The sequence below is a fragment of the Bemisia tabaci genome, chromosome 8 (genome assembly GCF_918797505.1).
Source record: "Bemisia tabaci chromosome 8, PGI_BMITA_v3".
NCBI classification, from domain to species: Eukaryota; Metazoa; Arthropoda; class Insecta; order Hemiptera; family Aleyrodidae; genus Bemisia; species Bemisia tabaci.
In genome coordinates, this window is record NC_092800.1 from 24,315,773 (window position 1) to 24,329,974 (window position 14,202).

Genomic DNA, 14,202 nt, shown 5'->3' on the forward strand with positions numbered 1-14,202 from the left:
ATGAAACTCCTTAACCTGGCCCAATTTGCCAATTTACCCACCCCCGATCATACGTTGCCTCTTGTTTCATTCAGGATCAAGGTGGATTCAGTTTTTAGTCCCGGCTATCGTCGTTGCTTTCATCCGGGTTCATGGAAGCTTTTGAAACCAAAAATCTGGGACTTTCAAAGACTTTTCAAGAATTTATTGGACGTATTTGAATCGGAAGGTACTATATTCATTATAACACAAGCCTCGTGATTCGCACGAATATACAAACTGATTGCAGTAGACGCACCTGTCGTAAGACAGTAAGTTGTAATTCGTTAGCCAACGTGCGTTACACAACCAGAAAACTGGAAATCTCAATACAGTGGGAAAAAACCTCATATGAGCACAATTTTCCCTCAAAGAGATACGCTGTTTGGTGCAACAGGCAACACTAGTTATGAGATTTACGAGTTATCGACGAGTTATTAAGATTTCCAGTTTTCTGCATTTTTAACGCACGTTGGCTAAAAACCCTGGTAAAAATTGGCGATAAGAGCTTCGTTTCAAAATACCATAGGAATTCTTATAGCCGGCTAAAGAAGGCTACAGAAAATAATATAGCTGGCTGTAGAATGTGGAGAAAATCATACGGTCGGGCTATACGAAGCGATAAAAAATTATGCAGCCGGGCTATAGTTCCTATCGCCGGGCTTTACACTTTATCGCCTGGCTGTTGCTTTTTCGCCATCGATTATAAAAGGCTAAAAGAAATTGTGTAGAAATTCGTGTGCTTTGGAAATCATTAAGTTTGATACAGAACCACCTTAATATTTACAAAACACACTTTATATTTTCCTTTGCTATATATTTTTTTTTCATCAATTAATATGAGAATAATCCATTTAGGATGTGCAAACATTTCAAAATCATGAGTTGAATAACGCTGACTCCGCCAGATTAAATATTAGAGCCTAACACAAAGCAGAGCGGCGCGGCGACGCACAGGCGCCTACAAACCTAACAGGGATACTTCACGCATTGCGCAACGCGTGAAGTATCCATGTTAGGTTTGTAGGCGCCAAAGCGTGTTTCGCGCTGGCTGCCCGTCTGCCACGGCGCTTGAAGCAACTATTTCACACCAGAGGTATTGCACAGTAGCATACGAAACTGAAGGCGCTCTAATATATTAGTAATGGCAGGCATCCATCAAAAGTACGGAGTTTTCGTCTCAAAATAAATCAAGATACTACGGCCCAAAAAGAGAGCAGTATTCCAAAAACTCACTAAGTCATAGCATCCGTAATTAGTAACGTTTAAGCATACACTTTATCGCCTGGCTGTTGCTTAATCGCCATCGGCTATAAAAGGCTAAATTGTGTAGCCGGCTACAGAAGCTATTGGAAATCTTACAGCCGGCTGTAGGTCTATGATATTTTGGAACACAGATTCTACTGCCAATTTTTACCGGGGAAATTACAACTTTCTATCATCAGAATACATGCATAACACGGCTCACGTCATAATAGATATAATATCTTTCGATTTAAACACGTCCTTATGATGGACTGGACCACTAGAGAGACATGCAGGACAAACATCATGTCACCACGAAACTCAACAACGAGAAATCAGCGTTTATAGTCAAAACTTTCAACTAGGTTCAAACTTTCCGCTTCTGAAAAAAACCCAAGTTAACGAAACTCAAATTGGCTGATGGAAACAAACTCATCGTTTGGCAAATTGCTAGAGATGTTGCTAAAAATGTCTCCATTCTTCTGATTCACGGCACTCCTTGATTTCTCAGTTGAAAATTCAATAGTTTAAGAAAATTATTCCATTGCATCACACACTGAAACTAGTTTTTGGCCAGTTTTAACTCGATGATAATTTGGTTTTTCGTCCGGCGGGAGGTGCGTATCGTCAAATACAGAGAACACTAAAGTCTTACATTTAAATTGAATCAATTGGTAACTGTCGTTGTGTTCATCGTTGTGTTTCACCTGAAGTTTTGATGAGGACTCATATTTTTTTATGCTAAACTGCTCACTTTATTTAGTGCTCCATTAGGAAATCACGGACTGTTAAGAACTTTTCAAGGACATTAAATTGGGCAGGTCTAGGACTTTAAATGATTTTTCACGAACTTTTGAAGAAACATTTCCTAGGCTTTCAAAGACGAACGAAACTTTATTTTAGCGGAAACCGGAAATCAGGCGGTGAAGATGTTTCCACGGATTTCATTTATTTTCATTACTTTTGGAGTATAAAAAGATTTACGCAAACCGCATGAATGCCCGACATTTTTTATCAACCGATTAGCCAGGAAACGAGATTTTTTGCGGAAATCTCTATCTACGAGTGGACGCAACGTGTGATTACCTCTTGACGTAGTGACAAATTACACACTCTGCGCTGGTTTTCCTCTCTGGCATCAAAATTACTCGTAGGCTCACAGCCCTCAGGCGATCAACAATGAAAATATCAATCAATTTGCAGTATTTTGCAAATATTCCTACCGTAGTAATTTCCTGCAGCAAAATCAATCGACTCATGGCGCGCCGAGGCGCGTTCTGACGCGCTACTTACGAACATTGTTACAAAAACGTTGATTTTATCGCAAATAGCTAGATCAGAGGAGCCTATTGACCAAATTAAAACTGCAAATATGTGGATGAAAATAAACGCGACATCTTTACCGCCTCCCAGGATTATAAATAAACGCACTTAATTCTGAACAATGTAACAGGCCTCAAGTCGGTCTTGGACTGTAAGAAACTAATTGTAAGTATGCACTTCTTCTCACGTGACGAGAACACGTAGAAAACAAGCTCTAGGATCAGTGGCGTGGTCAGATTTGCGATTTATTGATTGATCTGCCATTGAAACCCATGGAAAAGGATCGATATACAGGGTGTTCGCAGCGAACGCCTTAATAATCGATTCTTTACCATAGCTTCAAATGGGGAAGTATCGATAATCGACCATTCACGCTACGCCACTGTATAGCATGCTGCTGCGCTGAGGGAGAACACTGTATGAAAATTCCAAGCTTACCAAATTTCCTCTCAGAAAATATAAGTTTTTAGGAGAGTTTTGCATATTCTTCCTTGAAATTTTCAGACTCCTCAGATAAAATTACAACCAAAATTCTGTGAAAAATTGGAAGAAAAATATTCACAAAATTTCCCGGAAATTCGTGATTTGTCAAAGGAAATTTGACAACATCTGAGAGGTCATACGATGTTCTTCCTTTGCACGGTAGAATGGGCTTCTAGAACGCAGCCTTGAACGCCTCTTTCTCCTGGAATGCATCCATAACGCAGGCTTAGACCTCCTATCTACCCCTAAACCATTATGTATTTTTATGAGCGGCCTGAGATTACTTTTCTATTTTGAATGATCGTAGATCTTGCTTAAAATTATTTATTATTCAGAAAGCATATTTCTCACTCTCGATGGCCGTAACAGCACTTTGCTTCTCAAGTTTAGTGTGCAAATTTGCCACGGCCAAGGTTTTGTTACTTTTTTTCAGCGTCAGCTTCGATGGGCGGCAAGGGACAGAGATTTCTTGTATCAGAAGAATTTATACAAATTTTAGTGTGGCTTTTTCCTCCGCACACTTCCCTTATCCTCCCATACATTGAGGCAAGTTTTCAGACCTGATGAAAAAAACAGCGATGGTCTATCCCTGTGAGAGGAGGGTTCACATGCAGGGTTGCGATGTCTGGATTTTCAGGAATTGAGGGACGCGAGGAGAATTATCTTGATGTTGAAAGAAATTATGTGAAAGTCTCAAAATTGCGCTGAGCTGCCTTATGACTCGGGAGAAGGTAAACTGCTTTGGAGGGGGGGGGGGGGGGTTACATTGAGTTTCTGAAGTCGGGTTTTTCGGCAAATTTTATTCCGAGGCTACTTGAAGGTTTTTTTGATGTCACAAATATCTATTTATTGTCTCAAAAGTATCATCTACTCCTTTCATCCATGAGCAGTTTTGATTAAAACTTTGAAAATAGATGATTTGTAACATCACAAAACTTAATTTCTTCAATTAAATTAGCAGCTACATATTTGCTTGTAAGAATTCCAGTCGTTTCAAAACATTTACTTGAATTTTCGCGACAAAAACATGCAAATGCTCCTTTGAAAAATAAAAGTTGAAATTCTGGGAACATGTCAATGAACTTATGTATCATTGTTCTTTCCAGCAGATCAATTGTGCGAATTTTCACGTTTCTTGGAGATAGAGCTTATAAAAAACAATTTTTTAGTGCGTTATGTTTAAGGTCCTGAGTGAATTTTTTACCTTTTAAATCTGTCCGAATCTTCCTCAACTCAATCGGCCGTTTTGGGTTTGTTAATGCATTATGAACAAACAGTCTAGCATTACACTCCTCAAGAAATGTTCCGAATATTCAAAAGTTGACGAAAGAACCATTTCAAAGTTGAATGTTAGATGTTTGAGTTTGAAGAATGTTGAGGACGGTTTTTTTCATAATTTGACAACGCTGTAAGGATGCAACTATAATATCATGGCATTCGTAGCATTCTTGGAAGGTGACAGGGCTCGGGGGGAGCGCAAAAGGGGTTGAGGGTGACAGAAGACGCCGAGAAAGAGGAGTAGGGTAGCTCGACACGGCCACGTCGCACAATGGACCGAGTCTTTCGAAGAAGTTGGATATGAAATTTTTAACAAAAATTGCAAATGTTGATGTTTATTTCGTCCAATTTTGAATTTTAAGGGGTGATTCTAGAAGGAAATTTCACGAGGAAACCACTGGACCCACTTTTAGAACCTTAAAATTTTGTATAAACGGAGTTATAAGCTCTTAAAGTTTCCAAATTATGTCCGAGCTCTCTGATTGACTCGATCCACCGTGCGGCGGGACGCTGACGGTGGGACGGTATGCTAATTTCGGAGCTTCGTCGTCGTCGTTTCCCGTAAACACCTACTTCTGCTCGTCGCTCCGAGCTGCGATGATAAGTGTTTTTGAACCGTGAGGCGTTTATCACTCTTTAGGAGAGGATGAAAGCTCATTTCGGAAATAAGCGCATGCACCACGGAGCGTCCCTACGTGTGCGAGTAGACGACGACGGTTCCTCGCGGGACTTTTTTAGTCCAGGATCAAAGGCTCCCAAATTTGAGCGATCGCACCTCTCAAAAAGCACCGTTGCCACTGAGAGCCGGTTCTGTCACCTCTGGTTAGAATACTCACACTGAAAAAAAAGTTACGGGCTGTATAGACATACCGTCCGTTCCGGGCTCAGAGACTGGAAGTTCCGGGTGCAGAAGTGGTAGCTTAGATTTCTCCGGGTGCAGAAGTGGTAGCTTAGATTTCTCCGGGTGCAGAAGTGGTAACTTAGATTTCTCCGGGTGCAGAAGTGGTAGCTTAGATTTCTCCGGGTGCTACACCCGGAACGAACGGTATGTCTACATAGCCCGTAGGCACGGCTTTCACGGGCGGAGCTTTTTTTCAGTGCATATAGGGAGCATATGCGACATGAAAGGAAGAGAATAAGAATTGCAAGGAGGAGGAGGAGGGGGAGGAGGAGGAGGAGGGGGAGAAGGAGGAGGGGGGAGGAGGAGGAGGAGGAGGGGGAGGAGAATAGAACGAAAAAGAAGAAGTGGTAGAATAACGCGCCTGTATACATAGGCTGATCTTGGGGCTGAACCGATTGGAATTAAAAGGTTTCCGCTAAAAGATCCCGAGTCACGAGAAGTGTTCAGCCGAATCGCCGTTTCTGCACCCCTAGGAACCTTCAAAATCTAGTCAAATACTTAATCCACCCTTGGAATCGTTTAAAACGAAACTCTCCCAGAAAATGTAGTTTGAATTGCAATGTTGCTGGAAATATTACTGACAGTGGTCTAGTGGCCGTTCATAAATTGATTCTAAACCCTTTTTTAAATCGTTTTACTCCTCTCCCCCCCCCCCCCACGCATTTTCATCTCCCTGCCACCCTCATTCCAACAGGGCCGGATTAAGTGGGTGGCCACATGGGCCATGGGCCGCGGCCCATGGCGGCAAAATTAGGGGGCGGCAAATCTTGCAATTTTTTTATATGCAGGTACAAAAAATCGGATTCAGAAAAAAATTACAAACAAGAAAAGGTGATAAAATCTCTCATTTCCTGAGAGTTCATTAATTTCTAATTTTGTCGTATTTCGGTGATACAAAAGACTGCGCACCTTCAATTAGTTGAGTTAAGAGAGAAACCAAACACGTAATTTGGCCTGGAGCGCCGCGGCGCAAAGAGAAATGATGACGAGTACTTAAGATGAAAAGGAGAAGCCCTCGACGCGGCGGTCGGCATGTAACACATATTAGCGCCCACGAGACTTCATGAATACTTCACGCATTGCGTCAAAAACCCAGTACGGTCGAAAGCGGTCGGCGCGGCGCGTGAAACGCACAGTGCCTACAAGACTGCATGAATACTTCACGCTTTGCGCCAAATACAGTGTGGTCAGCGCGGCACGGCCGGCGGCGGAAGTTAAAATTATTAAACCACATTTATGTTTGTTCTCTCTTAATTTTTTAGTCCATTTCTTACATGAAAGGCCTTGTCCACACAGAGATAGGTTTACGGAACTGAAATTTCGTGCGAAGTTCCGTGAACTTTTGCTAGTAGTGTTGACAGGGCTTACGCAAAAAATGTGTCCAACACGAGTGAACGGGTCTACGTGAATGTTTCAAAACGAATGAGAAGGGGGCGGCAAAATACAGGCGGCCCACGGGCGGCAAGTAGGTAAATCCGGCTATGCTTCCAAGGAATTTTTGAGGCAATTTATGACCCGCTGTGTAGCTGACGTTTTCAGGGTCGATGTCTTTCAGAAAATAGCGCTGGGGATCGTCACTCAAAATTGCAAAATCAATTAAAAGTGTCATTATCAGGGTCAAATATCCACGCATAGAATGATGACAAAGGCATGTTCTTGGTGCACTTGCAAACATTACCAAGAATTTTGCAATAGTATTGTTCAAGAATATGGCGATTTGATAAAAAATAAAGCTGCAAAAAAACGTTGCTGCAATACATCCTTGCCGGGCGAGACGAGGGACGTCACGTCAAGCAACGCCAGGCTAACTGGTCTTACCTTGAAAATTTCCAGTTATTTCTGTCAAGTAGATAACAGAACGTGACATAGTGTTCTGCGATCTTTTTGTCCCATACATCATTCTCATTTACCAGATACCGATCCAGCAGTGGATATTTTATGATCTTTTCTTGTGTGAGCGGTTTACGGTGCGTCTTGAAGTATGCAAAGTAAGCGGGTCCTAAAATTGCGTCTCCAAGGTTTGAAATAGGGTAACCTAGCATAAAAGCGGGTGCGCACATCGCTAAAAATGGACTATCCGTTCTCTCAGACTGTTCAAAATCACGTAAGGGCAACACTGTTGCTGTCAGTCTGCTTTTCCTTGAATTTTAGTCAGTTTTTTTTTAGGTTTATTAATTTTGTCAGCATTTTAAGATCTGATTATCGGGGTTGCAAAGTTTCGGAGAATCATATTGGTACATTTTTTACATTTTTACCTCAGAAATCCCTCCAATGCTTCGCGTAGGAGCGTGGTTTCGCGTTTTCGCGCGCTTCAAATTGTGTTACCCCATTTAAAAGAACCCCAATTAATTGTGGTAGTGCCCCAATTAATTGTGAAAGCACTCCAATAAATTAGGTTACGGACCCAAATGTTGCGGTACTACCAGAATTGATTGGGAATGTCCATATCATCCTACAAATTGGTTACTACCACAATTTTAGGGGATAACCCCTTACAATTTTTTCTCGTGTATAATAATCCCATTTTGAAAACCTCCCCAAAGCTTCCTTAATCACAGTGTAAACCCAATGGGGCCTCCTAAAGAAAGGAACTGCTTAAGGAACGACTGTGAGTACGACCCTTACATTTACCCTGACGATGTTCCCGCGTCCTGAAATAATCACTCCGCGCCTAAGTCTATAGACCTATTCCAGCAGAGGCTCACCAGTATGTGCTGACTTAACTGGCACGACATCGTGTTCCCCATGTTTTCTTTGTGGCGGATTCCCTTGCTCTAATCGCACTCCCCTTCCGCTGGCTCCGTCCGCGACGGGGATGAGCCCATGTTGGAAAAATATTTAATGGGATTCCGAAACGCGAGGGAGGTTTAACGCCGGAACAGATAAAGAGAAGGCCGTATCGGGAGCGAGCATGAGATTCTTCCAGGCTAATGAGCATCACGATACAAGGGCGCCTCATAAAAATAACATGATATAGACTACATTTTGCAATTAGGGACCTCTCTTTGTGGCTCATGAAATCACCTATCTGTAAAGGGAAATTACATCAGGGGGCTCACGCCCCCTGACCTCTTCGCGGTCCAGCCACCGAAGCGCTTCGCGCCTCCGCCTTATGCGTTACCCGTTATGCGTTATCCGTTATGCGTTACCCGTTTCGCTAATGATTTTATGTTATAGAGTGCGATACGTGGTTTCTAAAATAAGTTAAAAATAGTAGTTCCTTGGTGCAAAACTTGCCAAAAAATCCGTTACAAGTTATGCAGAACCGTGTTTTGATGGTCAATACTGATCAGGGTGGTCCAACTTTAAGGTCACAAAATGAAGTTACAAATTTCATACAGTAAAGTGAAAATTTTTCCATCATGGTCTTTCAAAAGCCTCCGGCGAGAGCCATCTAATTTTTTGAAAAACGGGTTACGATATTTTGTATTCCATCTGCCTGCAATTTGATTTACGGTGAACACAATCTCCTATTTTTCACCGTTCGTACCATCTCTGGACTTAAAATTAGGATTTTAACCCTAGTAGGGGCCGGAGGTGTTAAGACTTTCTTTTGGCGTGATTTCGGTAAAAAAACCTTTAAGCTCCTATGTTTTAAAAAAAAGATTTTTTGATTCGTGTTACGTGACCGTTCGAATCTCTCTCATCATTGCCGTGATAGCGAAGAGAGCAGTGATTGCATGCTGGGAAGAACCTCGAGACACAAAAAAGCATGTGCTTATCATGGCTCATACAGAAATCCACTTAGCGCTCTCTTCGCTATCACGGAAGATCAGTTATTGTGACCTCATAAGTTCGGTTATACGAACCGTACGTTTAGTTACACGAACAGAAAGCTGGGTTTGACGAAATGAATAGTTAGGATGATACGGAACACCATGTGCTGATTCATTTTGTGGAGATACAATTTTATTTTCATAGAAGTCAATATATTTGCGACAAGTGTTGCGCTTCATCCAACTTTTCTCCACTGCGTTAAAGTCTCTGCGACTGCCGAAAGGAGTTTAGGATTTCCTTCATTTAGTAAACATGCAATTTTACCTACTTGAAAGTCGAAATAATCTTATCACGCGTTTCGCCCCATCCAACTATTTTACTTGGCGAAAAAAATCTCCATAGTCGAAAAGAGACCATGCTACTCGTTGTGAATATGCGAGAAAGTTTGGTTGCCTCGTAATGACCGGATTTGTGAAAAGGAACCTCATCATCTCGAAGAAAATATCTGAAACTTTGAACTTTGCACATGCAAAAAACGCCCAGGGAAACGCCTGCGAAAGTGCAGGAATACTGCAAGCATGCCGTCCCCCATCTTTAGTTCTGTTCTCGGCTCTTAACTCGCAAGTCGCACGGGAAGCGCCTGCAAACGTATATGAATACTTCAAGCATTGCGCCGTCTCCTCGATTTTAACTCTTGTTCTCGGATCTTGACTCGCAAATTGCTCTTAGTTTCGAGTTGTGCGTGATATTTGGAAAAGCATAGGGCGGCGCGCGTACACAACTTCAGAGAGTTTACGCAATAATGGAGCACTTTTGATCACTTCATAATCAATTTTATTTAATCTATTATTCAGGGTCCCAGCCTACGCACTTTTCCCGGTGCCTACGCAGTTCGCGAGCGACCAATCAGTCGTCGGCTCGTGAACATTCTGCAACCCGGCTTTGACATTAAAGTTGGGTGACATCATAAATGAACGAAATAATCCTTCAAATGCTATATTTCTGCGTTGCGAATTAATAGAGGAGCATTGAGGCCTTTTGTAGAATATAATGGATAACATGTGCCATACTTTACGAAACCCCTTTTAATGATGACAAGGAAACTGAGCATTAAAGTCGATGCTGCTATTATTTTTCGCCAATCCCTGAGTGTGGATCATCAAAGCACGATTCATCAGGAACAGGAACCTTTGCCGTAAGGTATGTTTTAGCCGAGTAGCGTTGGGCAACCAGTTTTTTTAAGAGAGGAAAGGTCTGCTCGTTGATAGCGGTTGGTAGAATCTTATACATACTATGTAATATAATTTACAGGCAAGATGCAGCCATGTTAATCTTGAGTGCAGCTGCTGCTAATTGAGAATTTCGTTGAAATACCAACGAGCAGGCCCTCGCACTCTAAAAGCCTTAATGGATCAGTTGCGCTGGTCACAGAAGCGTGTTTTTGATGTTCATTTTTTATTGACTAGCTAAAAATAATAAGCTCTGTCTAAAAAGCAACTTTCTGCGTTTGATATTGACTGAAACATCGCGCTTTGAAAAATTCGGGTAATGACGTCATCCACCGCGGTCAGCATTCTCGGTTTCTTCTACTTTGGTTTCATCAGTCAGTGAGACACACATCTGCACCAGTTACTCAACGCAAAATTCGGGTAAAGGCAAAGTAGTAGAAACTAAGTGTGTCACTACCGCGGTGGGTGACGTCATTAACCGGATTGTTCAAAGCGCGATATCTCGGTTAATATTGAACGTAGAAAATTGCTGTTTGGACGAATCATGTTATTTTTGGCTAATCTACAAGAATCTAGCATCATAACACGATTCTGTGACCAGTGCAACTGACCCATTATCTTATGCTGGATGCAGCTTGAATGAGAATCATATCTATACATTAAAAAGGTGAGGAAGTTGTAAAAGTAAATGAGAAGAATCGAAAGTTTCAACTTACATAGACCTCCTCCCACTGGCTAACATATCGGACCAGTCTTGAAAGTCTGAGCAATCTCACTAAGCTAAGAAGTTTGGCTAATCGAAGAATCCGCAGCGCTCTGCCCGCGTGTAAAATTTGAAAACTTTCACTAAAATCCTGAAAAAAAATGAGAAAAATCGGTTAAAAAGTAGGCAAAATACAAGAAAATACATGCAATGCGGGCCAGTAGATAAGGTTCGAATTAAGGCATTCTGGTACATGCTTCTACACCAAAATTTCACGCGAAACATGATTTTTTTCCGACACAAAATTACTCAAATTAACTCGTAGCTAAGATATCTACGTTTTCATTTTTCATGATCGGTAACGATAAATTCCCCGCGCACTGCACAAGAGAAACAATAGTCTACTTGAGTCAAATCGGCTCTCCACAATAGTTTTGGCAGGGTCTCCGATCGAGCCATGTCCCCTCCCCGCCTTGTGTTGTTCGAAGTGTTAACAACGTGCAACAGCTGAGCCAAAGCATCAAAATTGAGTCTGCCATATTTTCATACTATAGGACCGCTATGGTATAGCATTCAGTGCGCGATTTGGCTCATGTAGACTTTTGTTTTTTCAAGAGCGGGAGGTTTAATTTACACGTCAAGAGATATGAGATATCTTGGTTCGCATTTAGCAAAAAGGAACCAGCCTGATTACAGTGTTGTGAGTGTTGCTTCTTCATAATTATCTTTAAAAAGAAAATATCCCAGAACAGCTAATAGTTTGTTCTTCCCACCAAAAAATTGTTAATTTTATAGAAAAATAATCGTGTAAATTTAAATATTGTACAATTATTAAGTATTTTTAAAAGGAAAGATGAAGTTGCATGATTTTGAAAACTATATATGTAACCGCGCTAGTTCTTTTTTGCTAATAAATGCGGGTGATTAAATAGGAGTGATTCTCGGTAAATTTCGGCGAGAATCGCGTTTTGACGTCACAGATGCGTTTGATGTTGACCATGGGTTTGAAGGACAGATGTTCAAATTAGCTGTATTGTCAAAATATTTGCCCAATCGCGATCTACTTTTTCTAACTTGATAGAGATCAAGTTCGCAACGGATTTCTAAATATATTATATTTAGACGTGCTGAATCAACTATGAGTAACATCGGTGAATTTTCGTCTCAAAAATATCTTGAAACTCAGCCTCGGTTAGGCTGTAATGAAGAATGATGGAAGTACTGACGGAGGAAAGAAGCACGTACATCGGTTTGCGACGTTGAAAAATTGTGCGTCTGAACTCCAGATCAATGCACGGGAGGCGTTCGATTTGGCGAGCGCAGACAGGTGCCCACCCAGGTTTGTCAGATTTTGCGATGGAATCAGGATATTTGACAAGGGTTTAAATGGGCGAAAGCGCTGATATTTCAGCAATATGTGACAACAGTGCTCCGACCCGAAGGGTAAACAACACAACGTGACACACCGAAACGATCGGGATCCTCGGAAGAATGCGGGGTGCGGGGGTGGGGGGGGGGGAGAAATATGAGTGCAGAGCGCGCGATGAATCAAAGTTATAGAACTTATAAAATCTTCCCGATAGAGATAATGGGATTAGGGGAGTTCGCCCTGTTTATTTATCACTTTTTTGCGCCCGCTCCTGCCAGGTGGACCCTCGCGCTGCCTTTCCATGTTACGGGTCCCCAGATTCGTACTTCGGGGTGTCCGGCAGCGAAAGTCCCCGAGACCGGTAAGATTTTAAGGTGAATATATAGCGGGAGTCAGCAAACATCGAGGTACTGAACAACTTTTGCTGAGAAACTGGTTTCATTTAAAACATTCGGCAGGAAACGAGGTAGGGTGCCCTCTCTAGGGCACTTGAGAGACCTCTAAACATGTTCGAACTTTTTTCTTTCAAAACGATTATTGATTTGGACCCATCGCCATCGTAGCGTATTTTGAACAAACTTTCCCTTACTTTTAAAAAAAGAAACACCGTAACGCGTGTTAATGACAGCGCAGAGATACAACTATTCGTGCTTGATGGATGATGGATGTCCATGTTGCGTCAGCAAAATTGAAGGCGCAATAGAGCGATACGTGAACTCGCAGTGCTCCGTTAGGGTGAATTTGTAGATCTTTATCTAAACTCATATGCACCGGGACCATAACTCCGCCAGAAGAGATAGTCGGGTCAATTTGACCCGACTATCTAGGGGTAATTTCTAGGGGTAATTGTCAAAAAAAATGTCCTAACACACGAATTTTTTTAAAATTTGACGTCTGATTATTTTTTTATGATGTATTAGTGGACCTACATCTAAAGCTCGTGTGTACCGGCCCCACACAACCCTCGGGCCACATGTTTTAGCAAGCCTCAGATCAACGAGTCCCGAGTTGGGCATATAAGGGCTAATTGTTTCGGTATGGCCTACAGTTGGACAGAATTAGGTAGAGGCAGCCGCAAAATAAAGCGAAAATTCAACCAATGTCTCAAAAATATCCAAAACAACAAACGATGACGGATTTCGATCGATAAAAATTAATCGAACTATTGGGATTGGCATAGTTTTTTTTTTTTTTTTTTTTTTTTTTTTTTTTTTTGCATTTCAGAAATATGGTTTTTTACCTAAATTTTACTGTAGATTGAGGCCAGATATAAGGATAGGATCGGTTTGACCGCCGTCGCATAGTGGGTAGTCAATCAGAGACCGGACATGGAATTTTTAACTAAAACATCAAATTTTGATGTTTAATTTGCCAAATATTGATTTTCAGGGTGCCTTTAAAAGAAAATGTCACGACAAAACCAATGAAACCACTTTCAAGACTTCAAAGTTCTGTATAAACGGAGTTGTAATCGCTTACAGTTTCCAAATTTTGTCCGACCACTCCTATTGATTCGATCCACTGTACGCCGTCGGTTTGACAAACTCAGTAACTTTTCAAAATTTTACGAATGTTCTTGACCAAATTTCTAAACGGTCTCCTCGTCTGCGCCGAATTGGCCTGAGGCCCAAGATCAGCCTACGGTTGGATAGAATTAGGGGTTTGGGGGGGGGGGGGGTGTAACCCGGCAATAACCTATGACTCGAGTGCGTGGAATTGATTGTGTGGGTTGGAAGTTGGTGGTTTATGAGCGGCAAGGCTCAAATCAATTACTCCAGTTATCCCGCCTCCCCCTGTCCCGATCCGCATTCAACAAACACTCGCTGCGGCCATAAAAGACGCGCTATAATTTCCTCGATCGCCACCACAACCACGCTGCCATGCCACCGGAATTTCGCAGCTCATCCAATTCCTCGTTTGATACACGCTCGCGCGG

General features: G+C 41.9%; 1 protein-coding gene across 2 annotated transcripts in view; it reads right to left on the bottom strand.

Moving 5' to 3' along the window:
- The window catches only part of Ih (hyperpolarization activated cyclic nucleotide gated potassium channel Ih), a 122,348-nt gene that overhangs the window by 42,466 nt on the left and 65,680 nt on the right, over window positions 1-14,202 (bottom strand). For both annotated transcript variants that reach the window (XM_019044713.2, XM_072303702.1), the window contains exon 4: window positions 10,911-11,048. In XM_019044713.2, the coding sequence (XP_018900258.2) occupies window positions 10,911-11,048 (138 nt within the window). The remainder of the gene's footprint in view (window positions 1-10,910; window positions 11,049-14,202) is intronic.